Source organism: Corvus hawaiiensis, chromosome 1 (assembly GCF_020740725.1).
Source record: "Corvus hawaiiensis isolate bCorHaw1 chromosome 1, bCorHaw1.pri.cur, whole genome shotgun sequence".
Classification (NCBI taxonomy): domain Eukaryota; kingdom Metazoa; phylum Chordata; class Aves; order Passeriformes; family Corvidae; genus Corvus; species Corvus hawaiiensis.
The window spans coordinates 6022236-6048078 of NC_063213.1; the positions used below are offsets into that span (position 1 = coordinate 6022236).

General features: G+C 40.8%; 2 protein-coding genes across 3 annotated transcripts; both read left to right on the forward strand.

The window, feature by feature from the left end:
* The first annotated feature begins 1148 nt into the window (after positions 1–1148).
* C1H9orf152 (chromosome 1 C9orf152 homolog) lies at positions 1149–6969 on the forward strand. The gene is made up of 2 exons (XM_048322240.1): positions 1149–1528; positions 6168–6969. Exons 1-2 carry the CDS (start codon positions 1300–1302, stop codon positions 6737–6739), a joined length of 801 nt encoding a protein of 266 aa, XP_048178197.1. The 5' UTR covers positions 1149–1299; the 3' UTR covers positions 6740–6969.
* A 3320-nt stretch (positions 6970–10289) lies between these two features.
* NUB1 (negative regulator of ubiquitin like proteins 1) lies at positions 10290–24502 on the forward strand. Of its 2 annotated transcripts, none has more exons than XM_048320691.1 (15): positions 10290–10474; positions 12678–12795; positions 12882–13043; positions 14287–14345; positions 14909–14979; positions 15716–15898; positions 17411–17499; positions 18904–19010; positions 19877–20063; positions 20429–20536; positions 20697–20849; positions 21738–21884; positions 22163–22258; positions 23015–23207; positions 23832–24502. In XM_048320691.1, the coding sequence occupies exons 2-15, from the start codon at positions 12679–12681 to the stop codon at positions 23993–23995; spliced, it is 1836 nt and encodes a 611-aa protein (XP_048176648.1). In that variant the 5' UTR covers positions 10290–10474; position 12678; the 3' UTR covers positions 23996–24502. The 2 variants fall into 2 exon arrangements, with proteins under 2 accessions (XP_048176648.1, XP_048176739.1); XM_048320782.1 differs by lacking the exon at positions 10290–10474 and adding an exon at positions 11934–12020.
* The last annotated feature ends 1341 nt before the right edge of the window (positions 24503–25843 follow it).

The following is a 25843-nucleotide window of genomic DNA, read 5'->3' on the forward strand; positions in this document are numbered from 1 at the left end:
CTCCCCCAGCCATGAGGAACACGTCAGAGCTGTGCCAAGTGCCTTTCCTCCTTGTCTTTAGGAAAAATTAATGCACCCTGCTTTATTAGCCAGCCGTTCTGACAATCCTCTGTCCCTTCCATCAACAGTTTGGCTTTCAAGCCTTATTTCTCTATGTGGTTTATGTCACACAAAAGGTAAATTGTCTGTAGAGGATGACATTTGAGTTACAGAAACTCAGTCTTGCATTCAAAGTGGCTCTTAGGAAATACTGTTTACTCAAATTAGTTTTGAGAAAGACCTTTTAAACCCTTACCAAAACTGTGTCACTGCATGAAAACGAGCAAACACACAGTTGTATTAAAACTACAGTTTAACTGCATTTTTTTTTTTTCACATACTACTGTCTTGGGCCCTTGATGGACCTATTTCAGGGACAAAAACTTGGAGTACACAGCCCAGGCATAGCTTTATACTTCACCTGATACGATCAAAAGCCACATGTTTTTTCAAATTCGTGCCTCATTATGAGATAATACTGTTAGAAGTTCATTAAGTTTTAAAATTTAGCTTACCATGCATTTGAAGAGTTTGCTCAGCTCTCAGTAACAAAATTATTATTCCTGTAGTTTATTTCATTCTACAGAAAGACAGAAGTCCTAAATGAATCAGAGTAAAGTGTTCCTGTCTCCAGCCTCCCAATTCCACGTGTTGTTGGCCCATATTTTTTTGATTCTGCACCCAGGCCTGAATACTTTTTAACATATTATTTAAAAGGGAGCAATAAGCACAAAAGTATGAAGGCATAATAAATCCTCCCCTCCCACCCCACTGCCCCAAGGAGCGTCAGCAAGAATGTAACTGGGTGAAAGTTAAGGAAGGGAGAGTGGTGGGGGGGAAAGACACAAAATACACAGGAAAAAACATAGAAAAATATTTCCCAGGTGGAATTCCTGGCCTGGGGATGCCTCCACAACAGCATGCCTTTAAGAATTAGCATTGCTACATAAACCAGTATTACCCAGCCTTTTCTGCACTTGACTGTGCTGAACGAGGGTTTGTACTTCACTGTTTTTTTTGGCAAAGGTTCATAAGCTCACAACCTTAAGTAAACATAAAATCCAGCTATCCAGTCCTGATCGTGAATTCTGTATGCAGGAGCTCCGGGCACACGGCATGAAAACAACCCGACTGACATCCACAGCTTCAGTGCAGACCAGGCAACCCCTGACACAAGTCACTGTGCTTGGAAGAAAGTTATCCCTTCATTTAAGAAGATTTCAGATGTTTCATACTTGATTTGCTTTTTTTGCCAGCACAATGAAGGAAATGTCCTGCTTCTGCATGACTTTTTCTTCCTTGTTGGAACAGATGGTGAAGGCTTACAAATATGTGACTGGTATTTTTTCAGTGACTCATAGCTCAGAGCCACAGGTTTCAGACGGTGATAAGAAGCTCACCAAGATGGATGTAAGCGTACTTGAGGAGCAGTATGACCATATAAAACAGAAGCAAAAACTGCAACCACACATTATTGTATATAAAACAGGTACGCTTGTATTCGTAGAAAAAAATGCGTTTGTAATGTAAAAATTATTTCTTTAAATCTTTAATAATTCCTAGTTTCATTCTTTTTGTGTTCAGCTTCAAGAGAGGTAAAAGTAAATTCCTTTTCTGTCATTTTGGGGTTTTATTCCTTTTGCTGAAAGATGGTTTTATATTTATATCAATAAGCTTCATGTCAGTGAAATATTAATATGTATTTGCAACAGATGAACATATTTGAGGTAAGGTTTTACAGGTTTTTTACCAGTAAAATAAAGTTCTAAACATAAATAGTAACTCTTACAGGAACCATGTTCTTCATGTCTATGGTAAGTGTATTTGTACAACGTATTCTGTAATATTTCTGCTCTCTTGAATGCTTCCATCAGAACTAGCAATTCTGGGTCATCTTTCTCTTTTTACCTTCTCTATCTGGATAAAGAAAGACTACAGGAAGCAATGGCAAATAGCAAGTAACAAGCACAAATTGGGGTTTTGTTAAAAAATAACTTTAATTAAAAGTCATAGTGGGTAACTAAGATACAAGCTTTGAACAAAAGGTCCTGTTTTGAAAGTATTTCAGTGCATATTGCTTGGAAAGTGCATAGCTAGAAAAACAAGTAATATGTATCACTCATCTACCTGCTATGTCAAACAGAGTTTATGTAAGAAACTTGCCATTATTTTAAAGCTTTTAGTTAGACTACTGCTTACAATACTACACTGATACATCAGATTTCCAAGTTAAAGCGATATTGAGAATACTAAGACAACTAATGAAGTTGTCTTCTGAATTTAATTGTAGTATTCAAAACATGCTTCATTCACCTCTCAGTATTTAGCTCAGTAAGTGCAGAACTTAGGTTATTTCATTCTTTACATTTTCTTCTAAGTTTTTCAGCAGTTCTAGCATTTGGCTGTGTCACACATGATCAAAACAATCAGAAAAAACATGTAATTATGAACTGTACAACAGATTTGCTTCTTCAATATTCTTTCATCCAAATGTTTTGAAATTCTCATGTTAAAAGAATTAAGATCTCTATGAGGAAGAAAAAAATATATCTACAAGCTTATATTATCAGGTATCAAAAAGCAGCTAACTTGAAGAAAAAACAGCCCATCTAATCAGCTATAGCAAAAATACATTAGTTTAAAAAAAGGGAGCAGAAACCTTTATTCAGATTAATTGAAATGAAGTTTCAGATATAATGAATGTAATCAGAGCAGATTTTTTGCAAGGTAATTTGAAGATTAAAATATGTTAGAAAATAGGACTGCACAGTTTCTGGGGAGTTTAAAACGTAGTAGGGCTAAAAATCCACATACAAATATTTTTATACATATGCACATGCCCCAAAACATTCACAAGACCACATAACCTGCTGCACTGAACTTCTATCTTCAAGCAGCCTGTGTGGAAAGAATTCATGTCACTGTTAGAAGCAGTCGGAGTTTGGGCATTTTTAGTTATGCTGAGTTCTCAAGGTCCTAAAAGTTTATCTTTTACATTCCTGTGGAAGCTGGGAAAACCTATTACATGGCTCAGCACTTTGCACCTGTTACATGCATCAGCTTTCAAGCATATGTGGAGCAGAAATGAACACTGCCATATAGGACTGCCCTACACTATCCCGAAATTCAGGTAGTTCCAAAAGGAAGTCCATGTATGTATCAGTGATTCGTACTAGCAGAAAATTTTTTCCCTACCTAGAGGGGGAAATTATGGCTGTACTGGGAAAGGGGTGACAACAACAGCACCACCACAAACCCCACACATACACACAAACTTCAAAGGCCAGACACAAAAACTCTCATGGAACGAAAGCACCTTCAGTCCCTTGGGGTCTTAAAAGTCCCTGACAAAGGTCTTTCTTCTACCTAGTAAAACCCTGCTTTGCTCCTGCCTGGCAGACCAGCTGTCCTTCCATGTAACCACAGGGATTTTGAGCACTGTATGTTTGTTGCACCACAGTTGGAACAGTAACTCCAAGTTTTCTGGAGGACTTTGTATGTCACTACCTGTCTTCAAGAGTCATGAAATCATGGACCTTTAAACAGAACTTAAGACCTTTAACTTCTCTGTTTTTTTGACAGAGGGGTTAGTAACCAAGAAGTCACCTGAAAACAACTTTTTTCTGTTTCTTCCCCAATACACACAGCCACATCCGTGCTTCTGCCCATTCCTGATTATTTGAGAACAAAGACCATGACAATATTTGAAAGGCACCATCTATGGGATAATACAACAGTGTATTCACTATTTACTGGCTAAGAAGCTGAAAAACAGTATTTACTTTAGGAATTAAATGGGAGTATTCAGCACATGCAGTCACAACAGAATAAATACTGGGGCTCTGATTGCAGAAATCTCTTCCAAGTATTTCCCAAGATAACTTGAGATAAGATTAACTTTTGCCACTCCAGAACCTTAAAAGTTTCTATTGATGATGACAGAGTATGACCAGATGGTAAACAACTCTGCAACAAGGCTGTAATACACAATTTACAGGGAAAAAAAAAGACAGAAAGACAGAAAGACAGAAAGAAAGCTTTCTTGAGAAGTTTGGACAGTGCTGAAGGTGTGTTAATTCAACACCCAGTGGTTCAGGACTATCGCATTTCTATCCAAGGTCATTGCTCAATTTTGTGTGCTGCATCTGTAGCCAAGCAAGGAATCAAATCAACCTTAAACTCAAAACCAGTGCACACTATTAAAACTGGACTATATTTGTCACTCTGAACTTTCTGATCAGCTCAAGACAGATCATAATTCTTCTGATGACCAGTTCATAAGGTTCTAGATAACACCTGAAGTTGCCTATTAATGTCAGTTCAACCAAGAGCAGAGTTAACATCCACAAGAACGTGCAAAGCTGCTTCCCCTCAGTCTCTCAGTTCCATTCTCTCTTGATTTGTCTCCAACACACAGAGAGCTGTGGTTTTCACAGCTTGGTGCAATACTGTGCCGTTCTACAGAACACACAGGGCTCTGTTTTGCACGTGGACCTTTTTGTAGCCAGCCAAGCTCAGCTCTACTTCTTGGATAAGGTCCAGTCATAACTTTGATTCTCACTGCTGCATGGTAGAGAACTGTGTGTTCTTATCTCTCCAAGTGGTGTCACCCTAAGAAATTCTGTTAACACACTTCACTGTACAGATGGATGCACAAACACACCTGTATCTCAAAGCTCTGCACGTGCTTCAGTCTCCTTTCTCCCAGTAACGCAGCACGAGAGCCAATGTGGGCTAACATGGTTCTCCCTCCCAGCCATGCTGCAAAACAGCTCTTATCAGATCAACCCTGCATGGCCAAGGAGCAGAAAAAGTTCTGTGATATTATGCTGGGGTTGTTGTTTTGGCAGTGGGAGCCAAAGGCAGCAGTAAAAGCTCTTGCTTAGCAAAATCCCTGTTGTACAGGTTCATTTACTGCCAGTAAATCAGCTGGGTCTGACATCTGCAAATAGTTATTCATAAAGATGACACAAAAGGCAGCTATAAAGCAGAGGTTTGCTGTTGGGTATTTGTGCAGGCAGCATCCTACTCGAACTAGCTTCATTTCAAATTCAGGGTTACAATCCTTTTAAAACAGCTGTTCAGAGACACTCAGAATATAACTGGCACTCTTCTATGTCTACTTTTCTCCCTGTAATGTGTTTCAAAACTTATACTGCAACAGACACAGTCGCTATAACTCAACCCTGTAAATAAGGCCAGTATTCTGCACAGCCCCTACTCTAAACTGTATTTATACTAACTGAAGTATATTTCATTTGTGTCAATGGATTATCTTTAGTGCAATAGATCGGTTTCTGTTCATTTTCAAGACACAGACAACCAGTCATGTCCAGCAATTTAATTAAAGAAGTATTAGCATTTCTATCCCTAATATCTTAAACATTTTTAACAGTAGCTTTAATAGTGCTTTAGAAATCAAGCTGTAGGGGTAGAAGAATAAAAAAAAAAGGAAACCAGTTTCTCTCCCACTGTTACAGCTACTCTATACCTTTCACAGAGGAAGCAGATTCCTCTAAGTGATCATTCAGGCAACATTAGTGTGATAAGGTATTTACACAATTTATATGGACTGGAATAGTAAAATTGCAGTAAAATAATAAAATACAAGCCTATAATGTTAATGATCCCTCATTAATAAAAAGAAGACATTCACAACTTGTTTCATCTAGAAATAGTCAAAATATTATTAAGTTGTGAATACAAACTTCAAACTGTATCAAACAGAACATTTTTGTCTTTCAAATTACAGCACTTGCCAACACACTGAGCAAGTCCCTACTCGCCTTAAGAGGTTTTGCTTACAACCAATTAATTACTGAAAGTCGATTCTCAATCTGTGCTGTTAATGCATCTTAGAGTACCAGTTAGATCAATATTGTCTTGATAAATTTCCATTTTCATTTGAAAAACTAGGATACCATTTATGCCCTCAGAACTGCAAAAGCAAGCATGAAGTAGTTCTACTCCTTAACCTGGCATCAGAAGAACTTGCACTACTCTCAGCCACTGAAAGAAAGAGCACAGATAAACTCATGTTAAAGCTTTTCAGATTAGTTTATGCTGCAGAAATCATACCTTTGACTTTTGTCACCATAGTAACGTGCACAAATGCATTTCTCTTGCAGGTGGACATGAATCTATTCTTCCAGAATCAATGGTCAACCCTGTTCTAATTAATAAGAAAGTTAAAAGATCAAAGTCATATAGAGGAGATGTCCCTGTCAGAAAGGTCACACTGGAGGCAACCAACAGTGGCGACTCAGAAGACAACTTGTTATGGCGTGTCCACCTGGGAACTCACCGCCTGGGGCAGGGCCCTGGACAAGGAGATTCCTGGGATCTTTCCCACTGCAACAAGGCACCATGGAGTTTTGACAACCAGAGACTGATTTCAAAGGGAAATGACACACTGAAGACCAAGGAATATGAAGGAGCAAGTGAACTGTCTGAGCTCAGGCAACTGGGAAGCTCAAGCGTGTTGAACAGCCCCAGGGAAGAGAACGGCTGCAACATTTCAAGCTCCTGCCAAAAGCCTCCTCTGAAATCAGCCACTGCAGCACTTTGGGCACATCAGCAGATTTCTGCTACAAAATGCATGCCAGCCTGCAACAAAATGAACTTTTACCCTTTCCCAAATAGGAAAGGGCCCAGAATTTCTGAAGCAGCAAGGAGGCTTGGATTATATGTCTCACAGTGAGGACATTCAGTAATACCTAAAACTTAGTCAAAAACTTAACTAAAACTTAAAATAGCCAAGTAGTCTTCCCAGTTCATTACACAGATCAACCTGCTGAGGGTCTACTACTTTTATTAGCCACGGAAGATTCTGACTAGATAATCTTTAATATCTTTATAATTTTTTACATATTATTTCATCATTCACTTTCAAGATATTCAAGATAATTTCTGATGTATTTTTTAAATCAATTAATAAAACCTCTGCTCATTTCTATTGTTGTAAAGAGACTTAGTAAATATAATTTCTTTCTGATACATAAATTTATCATAATATATTGTTGGTTCCCATCTATCCCTAGTGTTTCATTAGAGAAATAATGAGGTCTCCCCTTCTGCAAGATCTTTAGAGGGAGGAGACCCTCTCTTGCAGGTGCTTTTCAATGACACAAACAGGAGCTATGCATCGCCCACTTCCGGCTGCAAGTGTTCAGACAGGTCTCTTTTTCAAATGTAGGCTTCACAAAAATTGGAAATGGGAAATGTCTCCCCATTTAATAATGGGTAGGATATCATAGTAACTGGGTTTTTTTCTTCACAGTAGTTCAGTATTTAAAGAGTGATTAGGAAGAAAAAAAAAGATAAAGCATAGATATACCTAATAGGTATAACAGGTAAAAAGTACTAGATAACAATTAGTCCACATGAAACAAATTACCTGGAAGAAAATACTTCAAGTATTTCATTGTCCTTTGATTGAATTAGTTATCTTAATTAAACATGGACCTTGAAAACCTTGGTTTTAAAGTCAGTGCAGGTTTATGCATGGACTAAGTAACTAACTCCTTTGTAAACTCCTTCATACAAACACTTTATCCTTTCCTCAGGCTTCTCTAGCATACTACTGTGCTTTGTACTGACTGGAACTAATTTAGAAAAGGCATTTTGCCTTTGGAGAATCTTTCAATTTAATTTCCAAGGACATTATGAAAGAACATTTTCAGTAAGTTTTCATTTGTTAGTGGAGTAGTTTCAGTTATGAGAAAAGTGGCTATACTAACATTTCAAGAGACTGGAATACTACACACACACAATTGTCTAATGAGAAAATGACGGGTTTTTTCCTAAAGCAGCTGTGGTGAAAATGAAATAGGAAAATCAGGAAAAAACTAAAACTTCAAATACTAGAAAGTCCCACTTCTCAAGTGGGCAATACCTTTCCTGTTAACTTCTTCATGTTTGGCCATCGTGGGCAGGAGCTTTCATCACTGTTACCACAGGCTAAGTTTCAAGCACTGAACTTAAGACTGCCATAAAGCAAGTTTACTCTGAGTTTATCAGTAGGCAAGCCTGACTGATTTATGCACATGGGGGAACCTGGAATCCTGAAATTCTAGTTCAATGTCTTGTTCACAAGCCCATGATTCCTGTGAGGTTCCCATTTCCAAAGCTGGAAACGGGACCCTCATGTAGTCCGCATGACTTCCTAAGGAAAACGTTAGGACAGTCCTGCAGGTCCCTCCATTCTAGAATATTTCACACTGCTGAGCAATGATTTCACTCACACATAAATAAAATAGAATAAAATAGAATAAAATCCCTTTGCTGCTGGGACAGCATGCTGCTGGTCACATGAAAGAATCAGCCCGCATGAGTTACTTGTAACTGGTGCTACCCATTAAAAAAAATCTTATGTCTTTTACAGGTCTCAAAACCATTCCAGGCCTTCTGAGAGCCTCAAATACAAAACACAGTATTGAGCAGCCCATATTGTACAGCCAGATCCCTGAAGCCTTGCACCTTGCTCCCATTCCAGGACATTTCGGGGACTAGAAGTGACACTGGAGCACTGCCTCAGCCTGAGGTGGTGTTTAGCACCAGGTTTTCCACACCACTCATGTATTCTTCCAACCCAGTCTCTGAACCCAGGTTAACTGTTGACAGCCTCACAACCAGGCAAGACCCTGCCCACTCTGTTGATGGGGAAATATAAACTCCCATGTTAAATCTCACCTACGACACCGATGCCTTCAAAAAATACAGGAAAAAACCCAACCTGCACATTTGTGCCTCGCACACAGAGAGGTGGTAGATGAGGGGTGGCTACAGAACACTCAGACCCAACCCTAGCCTTTTCTGGAGGGACAGTCCCTCAGGCAGCCTTGGGGACCCCCACCACATCCTAGGGATGAGCAATCAGATACTCTGGAGCCAGAAGCTCCTGCTATTGTCCTCAAAATCAGGTTCATTACCCAGTGTGCAACAAGCCAATAATTACACACTTGAGAGAGACATGATTTATTTCAGAGTCGTGCAAGCCTGGGTGCTTCGTGGTACTCCACGAATCAAGTATGCCAACTAACAAAACTTTTTACTATTTATACATTTTAGCAAACAAAGGCATTATTGTTCATTTGCTCCGAGTTAGATAGTTCTCTTGTTAATTAGTATTCTATCTTCTACTGTTTAATGATTCTTTCGCTTCTTATGCTAATTATTCTGCATGCTCAGTCTTTCTCTTCTTTTGAGTCTGTGGGTTTCTTGGGTCAGTAGTTGTGATGTGTCCCTGCTGGAATTACCTTTAACCCAGTTGGAGCTGAGTTGGTTTTATTTGCTTCTTCCTTATCTTCGAGTTCCGCCAAATGTCCTTGTGGCCTGTAAATTCTGCATTCTTTGTGTCACTATCAGTAGCAGCTCCTTCTTCCCAAGCTTTGTTAACCTTCCCCAAGGTCTGAGATTACTGAAACATGTCAAGCCCTAAACCTTAACAAGGTTGGTAATTCTACCAACAAGTAATTTATTTTTATAACACCTGGCCATCATTTTGAACTTGTAAGCTGCTCTTTCATAAGTTATGTCTCACAGAACCACAGAATGGGTTGAGTTGGAAGGGGCCACAGTGGTCATCTGGTCTCATGGCACAGGATTGTATCCAGGTGGTTCTGGAATAGTGAGGGAGGACTCCATACTGTCTCTCGGCAATCTGTTCCAGTGCTCGGTCACTGTTCACGGAAGACGTTTTTCCTCATGTTCAGATGGAATTTCCTGTGCATCAGTTTCTGCCCGTTGGCTCTTGTCCTGTTTCTGGGCCCCACCAAGGAGAGCCCAGTCCATGTTCTCGGCACCCCCTCTTCAGGCCCTTACACACATTGATCTCAGGGACAGGATGAGAAGACACGGCCTTAAGCTGTGGCAGGGGAGCTTTCGGTTGGACATTTGGAAAGGAAAGGAAGATTAGATACTGGAATGAGCGGCCTGGGGAGGTGGTGGAGACACCATCCCTGGAAATGTTTAAGGAAAGACTGGACGTGGCACTCAGGTCTGGCTGATGCAGTGTTCCGTCACACGTCAGACTCGATGACCTCAGAGCTCTTTTCCAGCCTAACTGACGCTACGATTCTGTGATTCCTTTCTTTTTCACTAGGCTTGAAAGCATGCAAAGAACCAAACACGAAAGCACCCCGACCGAAGGCAGTTCTGCCACAGCGCGCGTCGGGCAGCGGACACGCCCCGGCCCCTCAGAGTGAGGGCAGGGCGCGGACATGGCGGGCGGGGCGCGGCTTCACGCACGTCACGCCCGTCTCCCCGGGCCTTCCGGGCTGCCGTAGGAGCCGCTCCCCATCCTCTCCCTCAGGGACAGCGGCCGTCGCCTCCCTCCCTCCCTCCCTCCCTCCCTGCCGGGAAGCAGCTCTGGGAGCAGCTGCGTCGGCCCCCGAGCTTCCCCCGGCGGCGGCTGTGCCGAGCCCGCAGGGCGCAGGTGGGTGCCCGGGGCCGGGGCCGTGCTGGCACGGCCGCGCTGACAGCGGGGAGCTGGGGGTGCCGGAGCTGCCCTGGCACGGGAGGCACTGGATGTGCTCCTGGGGAGGGATGAGGATGCCCCGGCACCCCGGGCCCGCAGGGATGGGGCTGTCGTCCTTGTGTGTTTGCTCATGACGCTGCTTCAGTGCTTCCCCTCCTTCAGGCACGGAGAAATGTGACAGAGCTGTGCTTTCCTCCTTTTTAGGGAAAATTGATGTGTCCTCCTTTATTATCCAGCCGTTCTGACAATCCCCTGTTCTTTCCACCAACAATTTGCCTTTTGAACTTGGTTGCTGCATCTTATGTCATGCATCTTATTTCTCCACTTGTTTTATTTCACGTATAAGGCAAACTGGGCTTAGAGGACGAAATTTTATTTGCAAAAGCTCAGTTTTGCATTCAGAGTGCTTCTTGGGAAACACCCCCGGTTGTTTACTCAAAGGAGTTTTGAGAAAGTCCCTTTAAATTCATACCGAAAGTGAAATTGTGTCAGGAGTTCTTGTGGCGTTTCGTGGCTGATGGAAGAGTGAGTCACAGATGTTTTTGCTATGGATTCTCATGCAATTTAGTGATGGTGTGATGGAGTTTATTTTAAGTGTTAGAAATGTTACATATAAAATCATAGGTTTTGTGTTTGCGAAAGCAAAATTTTGTTTTTTATATAAAGGGTTTGTAAGAATAAGTTTGACTGGAGACTGCAAGGGTGTTTTCTGTTTTGATAGCTTAATTAAAAATCACAAACTTACTAAGCTATAATATTGTTAAACAGATGAATGACCAGTTTATAAATATCACCTGTATTTACAGTTCTTAATCTTAAGCATAGACTGCAGTTTTAAATTTTATCTGGGTGACCCAAAACCATGAGCAACTTTTTTTGTTAATGTTAAGTAGAATTGTGGGTATAAAATGGGTCTTCAGTATAACTTAAAAGTGGAAAATGATGGTTACAAGCTGTTCATGAGAATTCCTTGGCGTATTTTGGGAAAGCTGCTTTAATAACTACAGTGCAATGTTTTGAAAATTGAGTGGTTTTGTCACTTTTGCTTTGTAAATGCCATTGTTTGCCTTGGCTCTAAAATAATAGCAGTTGCATCCCAGCAGGAAAAAGAATGTGTGGTTGTCTCTGCTAGTATTGACAGACACTGTGCAAATTACAGCAATCCAACTGGAAAGATTGTTAAACCATCCACTTGCCCAGTTCATCCCTCTGACTCCTGTTTAGGGGAGACTGTTGTCAGTGCAGCTTCCAGGGAATTCTTTGTAGCTCAGCTAAAGCTGGGCTTGAGGTAAGGCTGACCAGTCAACTTACCACATATTGGATATTTGCCTATATTTTTTTTGCCTCAAATAGTGTTTTTCCGAGCCAGGAGCAGTTTTTGAAACAGAGAACTCTTCCCTTTTCTCCTGAGAGCTGTGTGCCAATAAACAAGAATGAAAGATGGAAGCCACTCTGAAAGAAAAGTGAAGCTGATTAATCAAATTTCATGCCAACCTTAGTGCATGTATGCCAACATTTTAAATGCTTTTCTGTATAAATTAAAGGACATTTTCCATATGATTCCCAGTGTCCAAGAGCCACGAGTCTCCCATGCTTTATCATGCACCTAGTTATTTTTTTTCTTCCATTGAGATCTCTGCATGCACCTTTCCTTGCCCTCTGTGTGCCTTCCCTGCTTCTTGGGGTGTTTGGTTTTTGTTTCTTTTCCCAGGGACATGCTGATTGACTCAGAGTTTCCTGCTTTCTCTGCGCTAAATCAGAACTGGTGGATTGAGCAGCTCCATCCAGAGCAGGGCAGAACAACTGAATTGTCAATTTTGATGTATTGACACTTTCTGCAATCACAGTTCACATGAGGGGATAGGAAGAGGTTTAATTTGTCTCAAAATGGCAGGGCCCTTCTAAGTTATCTCTACTCCAATCCAAATTTCACCCTCTTTTCAATAATTTTTTCACCATTTTTTCTCATAGTTTGGCCTCAGTTTCCTCTCCTCACCAAAATGCATGAAATACATTTAATACTCATCTTTTATTTCAGAATTCCAAAATGTCATTTAGACTTCTTGAAAACCAAAATACCTTACTACAGGAAAGCTATATTAAAGGATTGTTTATTTTTCTTTATTTTCCCTTCCAACTGTCCTTTTTTTTTTTTTTAAAGAATGGCACAAAAGAAGTATTTGATAGCAAAACTGACAAGCTGCTTAAGAGAGGACAAAATTCAGCTATGGAAACCACCATATACAGATGAAAAAAAAGAAGCTGGTAAAGAGATGAAGGTAAATATTTTCTCTGAGTTGATGTCATACATCTTCCATGTCATACTGCTGGTGCACTTACCCAGTTTTTCTTCTCGTTTTCTCAGGAGCTTGTACAAAAATATTCATCCAAGCTGAATATCAATGAGAATGATACAGAGAATATGCTTGAAGAAATACGGTGTAAAGCAATTGAGCGTGGGACAGGAAATGAGAATTTTAAAGTGACTGGGATTGCAAGACTTGATATATATCTGCCTCGTAGAAAAGTGAGTAACACTGCAAAAAAATCTGCATAAGTAGCTTTACTTTGAGCTTTTGAGTTCTAGATCTGTGTCTATGCAGATATTTTTACTTCAGCTTTTTGAATGAGTGATCTGTGTCAGGTATATAAAACATGGGGAGAGGGGGAATTACATATTTCAGTTTCCCAGGTATACAGGAATATCGTGGCAAAGGAATATGATATTGAGGAGATGAGTAGTTTTTCCCTTTAGGATTTCATGACAAATAATATTTTAATTAAGAAAAATAAGTTCTATTTAAGTGTCTGTTTCAATTTGATTCCTTCTGATGTGACTGCTTGTATTAGCAGTAAAGAACAGGTGTATTTTTTCAGCTGAAGAATACCTCAAGTGCAGTCAGCCTATTAATGTTGCTTGAACTTGGAAATGAAAAGCAGGATTTTCTGTTGTGATGGCACTCACCTGTTCCCTTCATAGATTCATAGAATTGCAGAGTCACAGAATCATTAAGGTTGGAAAAGACCTCCAAGATCATCATTCCAACCTTTACCTACCACCACTTTGTCAACTAAACCATAGCACATAGTGCTTCTTCCAGTTGTTTCTTGAACACTTCCAGGGATGGAGACTCCACCACCTCCCTGGGCAGCCCATTCCAAAGCTCAGCCTTCTAGAGCAGACTCCTAAAAGCTTCTCCAACAGAGAACTGAATTAAGTTTTGCCCTTTTAAAGTCAGGTTTCAACTTCTAATTTCAGGCATAAAGTACTCCTGTAGTGAAAAATAATTACCTGGGCTAAAGGGTAGAGAGTTTTAAGTGATTGCCATGCAGATACAACAACCAAATAGTTTCATAATTCTACTTTATAATGCTGCTGGGCAAAGAGGGGAATGAATTAATTTAAAATTCCAGTTTATCTAATCTGGGACTAGAGACACTAACAGGAATTAATCATAACCTAGCCAGTCACAGGTGAGTAGCATAATTGCAAAGCACAGTTAAGATTGGAGGTGCATAATTAAATTAATTTAAATTGTTTGGCTCTGAATTTAGATTTATTTAATTCTGAATAGTCTGCTGTTATAATGCTTATTTTTAGCACTATATAGCAGGTACAGGACTGGAAATTACTATTATGTATGTCCAGCCATAAGCCTCTAAACATAATTGTTATTTGAAAAAGAAATGTTACTGTAATTAAGAAAATGTCCGAAGTATCTTGATACCGTGCTTTTCCTTCCCTCTTTCTTTTCCCCTAATTACTACAGAGCAGGAAAATCCCACTGGAAACCAGTCTGTTCATCACAGGCAAGGAGCTCAGATCCCAGTAAGTGCAATCACCCTTCATGCTTCTCTCATGAGATACCATCCTTCATACAGCATTTTAAAAAAACCAATTTAAAACAAACACACTTTTTGTTTGATTTAAGCTTTTTTTTAGCATGTATTCTCTGAACAGGGTGTCCAGTGTCCTTGTAGGGCAGTTCTTCATGGGAACAGCTGTGGTTTAACAAATGGAAAACAGGAAAAAGATAGTGCTGTGTAAATCCCCAGCAAGTACCTGAGAAGGCACCAGTGATCAGTGTTCCAAATCTGTAACCAGGCAGATCTTCTGAACAGTGAACATTACCTTCTCTTTCTTTTGTGTTTTTAAGCCTAAAATAATCAGATTCTTTTCTGTCTGTTTTGCTTTTTCCCTTTTTGTATCCCAGATTTTCCCTATATGGTACACAAAGCTCTCTGATGATGTTATTTTAATTCTAGCAGCCTTTTGTAGCAGAAATTTTAAGCCTTTTATAAGCACTAATTTTTAGGCTTTATTGCTATTGTAACAACAATATTGTGTAGCCTACAAATTTATGCTCACGGATGAAATTATTTATTTCACAGGATAGCACAGGAATATGCATTACAAGAAAATGCTGTCAAAATAATCATAAATAAGAAGCAGCTTGATCTGGGTATGTATCTCTAGTTAAGGATACCTTTATGCTAATTTTCTAGTTTTCTAATTCTCAGAAGAAAAATGGCCTTGTAACTATATTAATTTCAGAAATTTCCAAAAAATAGCAGTTATATTTGTCAGGTTCTGCTTTACAGGAAATGTAATAAATTATGATGATCAAAATTCTTAAATAGAATTAGATCAGTTAAAGGAATACTGTAATAAATGTTGAAAATCCCCTTTTCTAGCGTTGAAACACTGAAAATGCACATTTAAAAGAAACTAAATTTCTTCCAAAATTTTACTGTGTAATAGCACTTGCAAAGACTTTTTGTATTGCTTTGCCCATGTTCAACCTGTCAGACATGTGGGAAGTGAGGATACAGCTTTTGCTTTGCTGATGGCCCTGGAATATATCAGAATTAGAACCATGGAACTGATAAAAGGAACTTGGATTCAGTTCCCAGTTCCTCTGTCCTGTCCTCTTGTGTATGATCCTGGACATGTTCTTATTCCAGTTTTTGCCTGAAGATCAATTAACTGAAACAGAAATAATGGTATTTTTGGTATGTCTTGAAAATAACAAGGAAAGAAACGTATCAGTCGCTTCAAAAGCACTTTAAAGATGCAAGTCTGATTCTAAATTTTGCTGACTGTGTCGGTAATTTTCATGGTTTTTGACTGAGTTCTCAAGTCTTGAAATTTCAGTACTTCCAGTACTTGAATTGTGTAATTCACACTCTGTTTTGCAGGTAAAACTCTTGAAGACCAGGGTGTCACACACAACGCAAAAGTTATGGTGCTTCAACTGGAACAGAGTGATGAGGAAACCAAAAGAAAAGTTCAGGAAGAAGAACTTCAGTGTAAGAAAGAAAAAGAAATAAATGACAAGATGCAAAGAACTAAGAAGGGTTTGGAAATTCTAGCAGAGAGAGGTAAGTAGGCTGGTTGGGTTCAGGGGGAGGTGGGTGTTCATTAATTTTTGTGCATCAAAAATTATATTCTCAGAGGCCTTTCAATGTGGATGAGTGCCTATACCATGGCTGAATTTCAGTTCATACTTTTGTAGGTTTCTACCTACTTGAAAACTGGATTTTAAGTTGGCTAAAACTTTATTTTCTACCCTTTTTACATAACTAGAATGCTACAAAAAAACTTTGGCACTTTGAGAAGGATATAATACGAATCAATTATTTAATTGGCCCTTGGCAGTTACAGGTCTGAAGACTTGTGAGAAGCTTTAGGTTTATTGTAGACATAAGCACAGTGGCATGATGTGTTATAGGTCATGAAACACTTTTTGTAGTTCAGCTATGGCTGTGTGTAACCATGGTCTCATTGTGCAGAGCAACTCATTTGTCACTGTCATCTGCAACATGGCTGTTGTGTTCTTATTCCCTTGGATGTTAATTCCTGGCAACTGTGGATTAAGTTAAAGGGATTTACTTCACTTAACAGTAATAATTTTTCAAAATGAGGTTGTGTTTGTGAACTGCAGTGCTTGATGGTGAGTTTAAATCACTTCTCTATTCCATTGTTTCACAAATCCACAAGCAAGGAACTGTGGAGCTGAGCAGGTAATGAATTCCTGCCAAATGCAGAAACACCTGAACAAAGCTTCAAAGCTGGTGACAGCCAGTTTCTTACCATAATATCAGATTTTGAACACGACAGAGGTGTTTGCATTTTTTGGACTTAAGGAGTGATTTAGACCCCAAATTTTGAATCCTGAATGGGGTCTCTTTATGGTTTTTGCCACTGTCAATTACAGCCAATCCCAGAGTACAGATCAGAGTCTGTAATGGGCTCCCAGGCTGGAGGTTCTGTGAGAAGTGTAGTAAGGGTTTAACAACCCTTTTGTTTCACCTGAGAGAAACCTCAGGGCAGAAGCTTTTAATCTCAACAAACTCTTCCGTAACTGTCTTTTGCTTACAAGAAAATCATCTTTTCATTGTAAATAGAATGGAAGTTAAAACAAAATTGATAGTTTGGTTATAAGCATTAAAGATGTGGGAAGAAAAATACTGAGCTGTATTTTTTTTCAGCATTATCAACTGTGCTCAGCTATATTTTTTAAATATTGTATGCTTTAGTTGATACATCATTTCAAATGCTATGTTGTGTAAAATATAGGTGTTTTGTCTTCTGCAAAAAAAAAACCTTCTTTATAATTCATGTAATTTTTAATACTGTATCTAAATTTATGCATGCACAAGGCCTTTTCCATAGTGACCTTTCTAGAATTTCCTCATGTTTACCTGGCCAGAGCCTCTGTTGGTTGCTATGTCCAGAAAAACACACATGCAGCCTTTATATGTAATTCTGATTTTGTTGTTGTTGTTGTTTGCTGTTTTGTTTAACAACATATTTACTAACATAATCTTATGGCAGCAGAGTTGCTCTGTTGAAGGTGGTGTTTAAATTTTAAACTTTTTTATATCTTTCAGAGGAGTACTTGGATCCAGAGTCTGTTCCATACCTAGATATAGCTAATCAAACTGGAAGGTCAATTCCGATTCCTCCTCAAGCTAAAAAAGTAGGTGAAAGCATCATACAGTGCTGTTAAGATGGCTCTTTAAAGCTTGGTCTGTGAAACATTTAAAATAGGGGTTTGAAATACAGTCAGACTTTCTGGGGATGTAACCCTGGGTCCACTATATGTTTGTTTAATTCAAATAATTTAGAAATAAAATTTAAGGTGAACTCTATAGTAAACTCTATATTTCAGTCACCTGGAGACAACCTCTGAATGCTGATCTCATTACAGGTCTAGTCTTGCACTGACCTCTGTATCATCCATATCTTACTTTTGCAGTTTAAGATGGGCTTTAATTTTGTTGTATCCTAGTGCCTGTTATAAATTTTAGGTGTCCTAGAAAGGCATGAAAGTAACTTGTTTCTTAGGCCTTATTTCCATTTGGAACTTGATGAGTCTCTCTAAATTGGACTCTGTTAATATAGTTTTTAGATCTTTTTCAGTGTATCCCCTTTCAAACTTAAATTTGTTCATCATTCAAGAGTGTTCCACATTCTCAACTGAAAATAGCTTTGGTTGAGTGCAAGTATTGAGTTACAGAAGGAGTGACACACCTGATGTTGGCCACTGAAGGAGAAGACTAGCAATAGGTGCTGCCTTTCAAGATTACTGGATTTTCTGAAGATAAACAAATTTTTTACAAATACTTGGAATTACACCCCAGAAAAAAAATTGTGAAGAACTGAGCCAGTGTGTGCCAACTGCTGTTCCAGCCTCTCCTGAGGCCTGCTGTGATTTCTGCATCACCTGGAGTCTCTGGGTGATGGAGATGACACTGTCCACTCTAACAGTGCATGCTGTTCTAATGAAGTGGTGAACATAATAATTCACCTGAAGAGTTAAAGCATCCGGTGTTCAAGTGAATGACATTTCATCAGTATTGATCAAAAATAAGAGGAAGTATTGCAGGTTGTTTCTATCCAGAATTATTATTACATTTCCATTTGTTGCGTTGCAGGAGTGTTTTCTTGACACATTCAAAATTTAATTTTCAGTTATAATGTTTCTCAGGAGGTGAATTTCTAGGTTTTGCAAGATAACTGTGATAGCAAAGCGAAACAAATTTGATGTTGTTAGGAGGTGTAGTTGAGCTTTGTACCACTGAACTCTAATGCTGAGCTTTGTACTACTCACCATTAAAAATCTCTCTGGGGCTGCATTCTTAAAGTAAGCGTGGTGCAGCATTTCATGTGCCAGTAACATCCATTGCTTTTAACTAGGCAATATCTGACATTATCAGATGGGAGAAAAGTGTGAAGCAGTGTGAAATGGCACTGGTCTTACAGAACTGGTACAGTGGTATTTTTCTAGGAAGAACAAGGACTCCGATGGATTACCTGGATATTTTCTTTTAGCTCTTTGAGCTGGGGAGGTGCAGTCAAAAGTCTCAATCTGTTTTTCTAGGCGCTTGTGCTGGCTATGGGTTACCATGAGAAGGGCAGAGCATTAATGAAGAAGAAAGAATATGAAATAGCACTGCCATATTTGTTGGATGCTGATAAACACTTCTGGTAAGAACATTTTGAGTCCTTGCATCTCTCTTTACTGTCAGCCCATAAAGGAACAGCACAAACTCTACCTATGCTTATAAATCACGGCCAGTTTTGCTTGGGGTTGCTTCACACCCCGTCTTGCAGATGGGAAACAGCAGATAAAGCTCTGACTTGCAGTGACAGGTGGCTTCATGTACAACAGCTGAAACAGATACTGCCACTGGGCAAGTTAATCTTTCATAACAACATAAACAGAAACTGTCAATATTCATGTACCGGGTTATAAATTGCAGGAGAGACAGTCACGGATATTCATTTGCAGTTGCTCCTGTGAAGTAATAATTTCTTGTAAAAGGTGGAACAGATAGCTGAGATCAGTAACCATACCAGGGCTTCTGCAAGTAAATTAGTTTCCTATCAGCTGTCAGAGCCATAAATTGCTCCTTTGAGATCCCGAAAGTCATACTGTCCCTGTCTGTTTCTCATCTGTGTGGGTGTGCAAGGGGACTGGCACAGTACTTAGCGTGTTCATGTGCACCGAGGCAGTTTCTCAGTCCTCCCAAAGATTACACAGGGTTTAATTCCATTATGCTTTTAGAGATGCCATCTTAAAACAGTAGCCACAGCTCATTTTGTTACTGTAACACTTTAAGATGTAGGGTTGGTATCTGTCCCGCGTGTCAGTGTACAGGATGGGCGATCAGGACTTGATTCCCGTTCCCCTGGCATCAGTTTGTTGCCTCAGATATGAAGAGTGTGCTTTCCACAACATGAGTGTGCACACTTCTAAGATGTTGTCTTATGAGTGTTAAAAAGTGTGTGTGTGAGGAAGAAATAAACAACCCTCTCCCAGAAAAGAAAAAAAAAACTGTTTTATTTTCCAGTGAGTGTAGCATGGAGCTGCTGAACACGGTTGATAATTACGCAGTGCTGCAGCTGGATATAGTCTGGTGCTACTTCCGTCTGGAGCAGCTGGACTGCCTGGATGATGCAGAGAAAAAGCTATCCACAGCACAGAAATGCTTCCAGAGGTGCTATGGGGAGAACCACGAAAGGCTTATTGACATAAAAGTATGCTGGGTTTGATTTAATTAGGGTGGGATTTTTTTCTACATGTATTCAGTTACTGTTCAAGTATTGCGAGACTGGCTTTTAGAAGTTTAGTTTTCCTGTGTATCATTAGCCTGTCATCTGGTTCTGTAATTGTCAGCACATGGAGAACACTGGGCCTGGCAAAAAGGTCATGGTAAGCGTGTGTTTATATGCACAGACATCATCAGGGGTTTAGGTGTGATGCTTTATCTGCACACTGACTGTCACAAAGCCCTGACTGTGTCTTCTCTGAATGTGTAGAGTGTTCTGTTGATAATGAACTGGTATTCTACCACATTCTTCTATCTACATGGTCCACCCTCCTTCTTTAAACAATTCCTTAGGGAAGCTACGGTCGTGAAAAGGTTTTATTTCTACGGCTTTACCTCCTTCAAGGGATCGGGCACTACCACAGTGGCAGAGAAAAGGAGGCTGCAGAGTACATTCAGAAGGTAAGGCAGCTTTAGCTAAAACTCTGGAGTCCTTCACTCCAGCCCCTCAGTTTGGGTTCCATCTTGCATCTGTTCTTCGCTTACTCAGAGAAGCAGGGAGGCATTTTTTGTTTGTATGTTAACAGTATAAGTGGTGACATTTTGCTCTTTCCATATCCAGGCGTCTTCTTTATACGGAGAGCTGTCCATAGATCCTGATAAAGTGGATCGCCTTTCTCTCCTGGGATTCTCGGAACAGGAAGCTCGCCTTGCCCTGCGAGCATGCCACGGGAATGTGGAGCATGCTGCCAATCTGATCACCAACAGGAGAGAGGTAGGGCCAGTGAAAGCATTAAATCACAGATCATCTGAGTTGGGGTGTCATGAGATGTGTGTGTGTGGCCAGAGCAGCGTGGTGCTAAATTAAGGACTTGGATTATCTCGCTTTGGCACTGTTGGTGTAGCTGACAGTTTGATGTGTTGGCACAAGTTTGAAACCAAAACTTAATGCATTAACAAGGGTAGCTCTGTCTCAAAACAGATGGAATGAGAGCACCAAAGACCTGTGGTTGTACCACAGAGGCACATGGCAAAGGCTTTGCACCAGTGTTTGCTACTCAGCAGTGCTCCGTATGGGAATAAACCACCAGGACCAAGCTGTCACTCCCAGGCTTGGCTGCCCCCTATTGTGGCTTTGTACTTGGAAGATCCAGGAGGGAAAAAGGATTTTTTTGTGCTAGAGTGAGTGAAGACAGTGCTGTCCAGATCTGAAGTGATGTTTCGTATGCTGAGGAGGCAGTTCTAGACGTAAAACAGTGAAGTGTGGACTGAAAAGCCAACTGGCTGAGGGAAGGCTGAACAGAACTCCTTGGCTCCCTGCCTGGTTCTGACTGTCTGTCCTTGGCAAGTCTTGTCTGTGGGCCCATCTGCCAAACGGGTTTGTCACTTACCACACAGGGCCGGGAATAGCTGCGATGGCACCAGATCCGATCTGCGGAGCGGAAGTGTGGCGACAGGGCTGGCTCATGGAAATGCAGCTTTATTTAGGAACGAGTGTCTGGCAGCACAGTCTGTATTTACAAAAAAAAAAAAAAAAAAAAAAGCCTTTTCCTCAAGAGATTCAAAGTTAAAGCAAAAAAAATCCAAGAAACCCTACATGCACAGGCTGTGTGTTAAAGCATTCCCATGCACAGTGAGCTTTGCAGTATCTGTGCTCTTGCAGGAAAAGGCGCAGATCAGGAGGGAGGAAAGAGCTAAAAGGCGGCAGCGACTGGAAGACATCAATACCCTGAAAAGTATGGGCTACTCACAGAGAGCTGCTCAGGTAGCTCTTCAAAATACACAGGGAAACCTGGACCAAGCCTTTAAGGTAAATGATTTTTCAGTAGTAGTAGTGTTGTACAAAAGGAATTTGGTTGGGGTTTTTTTTATTGTTTAGCAGATTCTTATTTTCTGTAGTATGTTTTTTAGTTCATAGCTACCTTTTCTGAACTTTAATGACTGCACTTGCACTTCCTGACCCAATAAATCAGATACCACTTAAGTTGGCTGAGGTTTGCTTTTATCAACCATTGGGCTGCATACACCACTGAGTTGAAGACTGTTGTAGCTCTGTTGCTCTATTCTAATCTCTCTGGTTTATTGCAGTTTATTCTTGACAATCCCGAGTTACTGTTGGAAGATGATGGTGATGATTCTGTGGCCATGGACCAGTTTCAGGTTTCCCAAGAAAGTATTGAGCAAGTAAGCTAGACCACTTGCTTTCTTGTGAGCTGCTTGTCTTGTCTCTGAATTACGCTTGCAAAGAGAGCAGATTTTCCTTAAGCAAAGCTTCACAAATATTCTTTGACCCATGTCACTCAGGCTGTCACACTCCAGGGTCTGGCATCCACTCCTAATGGTGAAGTCACTCGGGCTAACGTGTAATTTGTGTGTACTTCCTGCCCATTGCACCAGCCTGCCATGCATGGATGTGGAGGGGAAGTATGTCCATAATAATGCTTTATCCCCAAAAAAGACAGCAAATGAGAAATTTATTCAAGTCTCTAAACTCTGCAGTGCACAAGGGAAAGAATTGGAATGTGTATTTCTCATGACAGGCTGTCTGACAAGCTCATCAGTAATTAGTGTGGCTGTGTAATTGCCTGTGTAACAGGCAAGAAAACTGTATTGCCTAGGAAAAGTAAACAGCACATGTACCCCCCGATACACTGGAGTGCTATGAAGTTTCATTTTGAAAACAGAAAAAGAATTGGTCTGGTACTAGACAAGAGGCTCTTGATCGTGCTCAACATCCCCATGCCTTTAATAGGTCACTGCCCTGTTGTTAACTGTTCCAGTAAACCAGAGTCAGTGTCCTGGAATTCCTGGCATGCAGCACTTTTCTCTGTGTGAGAGAATGACTGTCAGATGCAGAAGCAGATTCCTGTCAGACCCTGGTGTCAGATGAGCTTGGATTTCCCCAGATTTTCTTTATTATTCCTTTTCCCCCTCCTGCAGCTGATGTACATGGGTTTCAGCCGTGAGTCAGCAGAGCAAGCTTTAAAGGTCTTTAAAGGGAACATCCACGTGGCTTCCCAAACCCTTGCTCATTATGGGGGAGTTCTTCCCCCTTCACTGCTGCTGTCCTCAGAAGGGTCCAGTCCATCAGAGGAATCCACTTCTTCCAAAGACCTGCTCACAGAGTCTGCAGGTGAGAATGTTGCATCCAGCAGGGGGGAAAGGAAGGCAAGGCTTTTGTAGGAAATAGTTAAGTAATTTCTGCTGAAGTAGTGGCACAGGGGCTCCAGTAATGCCCCAGGCTGCTTTTACTGGGAACACAGTTACAGGAAAGCAGCTGTTGTCCCAGGTGAGCTGCAACCCCTGCAGTGATGCCACGCAGGGACCAGAGGGGACAGGCATCAGCTGCAGGCAGGTGCAGCTCAGAAGAAAAGGTGACACTCAGGGTGTCCTGGGCAGGGCTGAGGAGTTTATTCCAGATCTGTGCTCTGCAGGTGGCTGACCTGCCTCCATACTCCTTCGTGTCCCTTGCAGGATAGAACCATAATCGATACTTTCCATTTAACGAAGAAGCTTGCACGTATTTTTTTCTCTCATTATTTGTCAGAGCTGTAGTGATCCCTGTTGTATAATTAAAGGCTTTCCTACACCATGTTTAAATAACAAGGAAAAATGTCCATCCTGCCCTATCCTTTGCAGAATAGTTGTAAGGGGTGGTTGTGCAAGAAGGGGCTGGCAGAGCAGCCACACTGGTGAAACAGGGAGAGCACCAACTTCTTTCAGAGGTGAATTCACTGCTGCTGCTTTTTATTGGAAGGTTCCTCTAGTTCACCAACAGATGAAGACATGGAGACTGATGCAGTCAATGAAATCCTAGAGGATATTCCTGAGCATGAAGAGGATTATCTGGATTTAACACTCGAGGAAGAAGAACAGATAATTCATGAATACTTATCCTATATACAAGTACCACAGCACTAAATCCCATTAAATCTACTTCAGTTATATGTATTTACCTTGTCAAATTGAGTTTGGATCATGAATGCACCTTCAGCTTATCTCTTACTAAGGGCCTTGAATTCAGTTGAACTATAGTTGGAATACTTAATTCCTGCTTATTTGTAACTCTGCTAAAGCCTACATTTGTGATACATTGTAATTTATTGTCATAGAAAATAGAAACATTTATTTTCAGAAGAAAATTTAATAGAACTAAACTATATTTTTATTGTGAAATAAGTTAACTCGCTTAGTAAAGAAGCATTTCTATACCATTTTAAAATACCAGCTTTAAAAGAAAAACATGGGTTTGTAAATGAGAAACCTTAGCTCATGAGGCTGTAGAGGTATATCAGCTTTCCAACTTTTCTTCTGAAAGATTTCTAAGAGACATTAATGTATCTGTTGTGCGTGGGTTTATACTGTGTTCTGCTTGTCCCTTGCTGCAGGTGTTACACAGGCAATAAAGGTAACTGTGCTGCTTCTGCCTTCGGTGAGAGACCTCTGTGCTTTGTTAAAAAGGTGGGAACTACCTGGCAGGGCCCTGTCCTGGGGCTGGGGGAGTGATGTACTGGAATTTCCTTTTATAACTAAATAACCACTTTCCCCAAGCAGCTCCGTTTAACCTCTGCAGGTGTGTGGCTTAAGGTTGATGGATTTCCAGGGGATTACGGGATATTCTGCAGTCAGCTGTTGAACAGAGCTTGGTTCAGGCGCTGTCTTAGTAGTTGTGTCCAGCTCCAGCGCTCTGAAGAAGCGTTTGGGGGTTTTTGTGGTTTTATAACATCCCATTTCCTGCTGTGTAAGCGCTCCTCTGCACCGGGAACAGACATTGCTCTGCCTGGCAGCTTTGCTTGGACGTGGTTTATTCGCTTTCCATGGCTCCACGCTCTCGGTAGAGGGAGCCCAGGCCCCGTGCGGAGCCGGTGGGAGCAGGGAAGCGGCCGCGCTCTCCACTTACAGCCAGAACATCAACCGTGTGGTGACAGTGTCTCCTTACCCGGCACTTACCGACCAGGAAATGAGGGCTTGAACTGCTGTGGCACTGCAGGGAGCAGGGCTGTGGCCTGCACAATGACTGCTCGGCTGCAGCAGCGGGGAGTGGTTTTCATACGGATTCCCTCAGCCAAGCACAGCAAAAAGCAGGCAGTGATTACACTGTTAAGGAATTATTTGTATTTCATTCTTCTGTATCAAGGCAAGTGCTATAAAAATTGAGTGGCTTTGTATCTCTACCCTGAAGGCTGAAGGATTGCCAAAGCCAGCACTATGAGCTTCAGAGGGAAAGCCAGCTCCAGCACCCATTATACAGTGTTTCTTTACAGGCCAGCACTGAGGAACCTCTGGACAAAATGCAGAGCAAAAACAGAATAGAGAAAAGAATTTCAAATTGAAAACATGCAAGTCATGGATGTAGTTTTAACAAGAAGGAGGTGGAAACATAAAAATTTACTCCTTCCTTCCCCAGCCTCCTGGCATGCTGGCACTGCCTGCCAGCCTCTGGGCATGCACTGAAGGCAGCATTGGGCTGCAGAGGCAGCAGTTCTCCTCTGAAGTGGCTTGCACAGCAAACTGGCAGCGACAACTTCAGAAGGGAAGGTTTGTCCTTGGGGAATTTAAAATTAGCATCATAACATGCAGTGCTTGTCAGAGCAGCCATTCATCAATGATGTAACTCTGCCATCGAAGTTGTAAGTGATCAGCAGGGCCGGAGGCATTGGCTGAAAGCTGTAAGTTAATTTTGACCATGTATTTGGAGGCACTGATATGTTTAGCAACAGGCAGAAGTGGTAATGACTCATTAATTCCACTCTTTGAGATCTCTCTCTG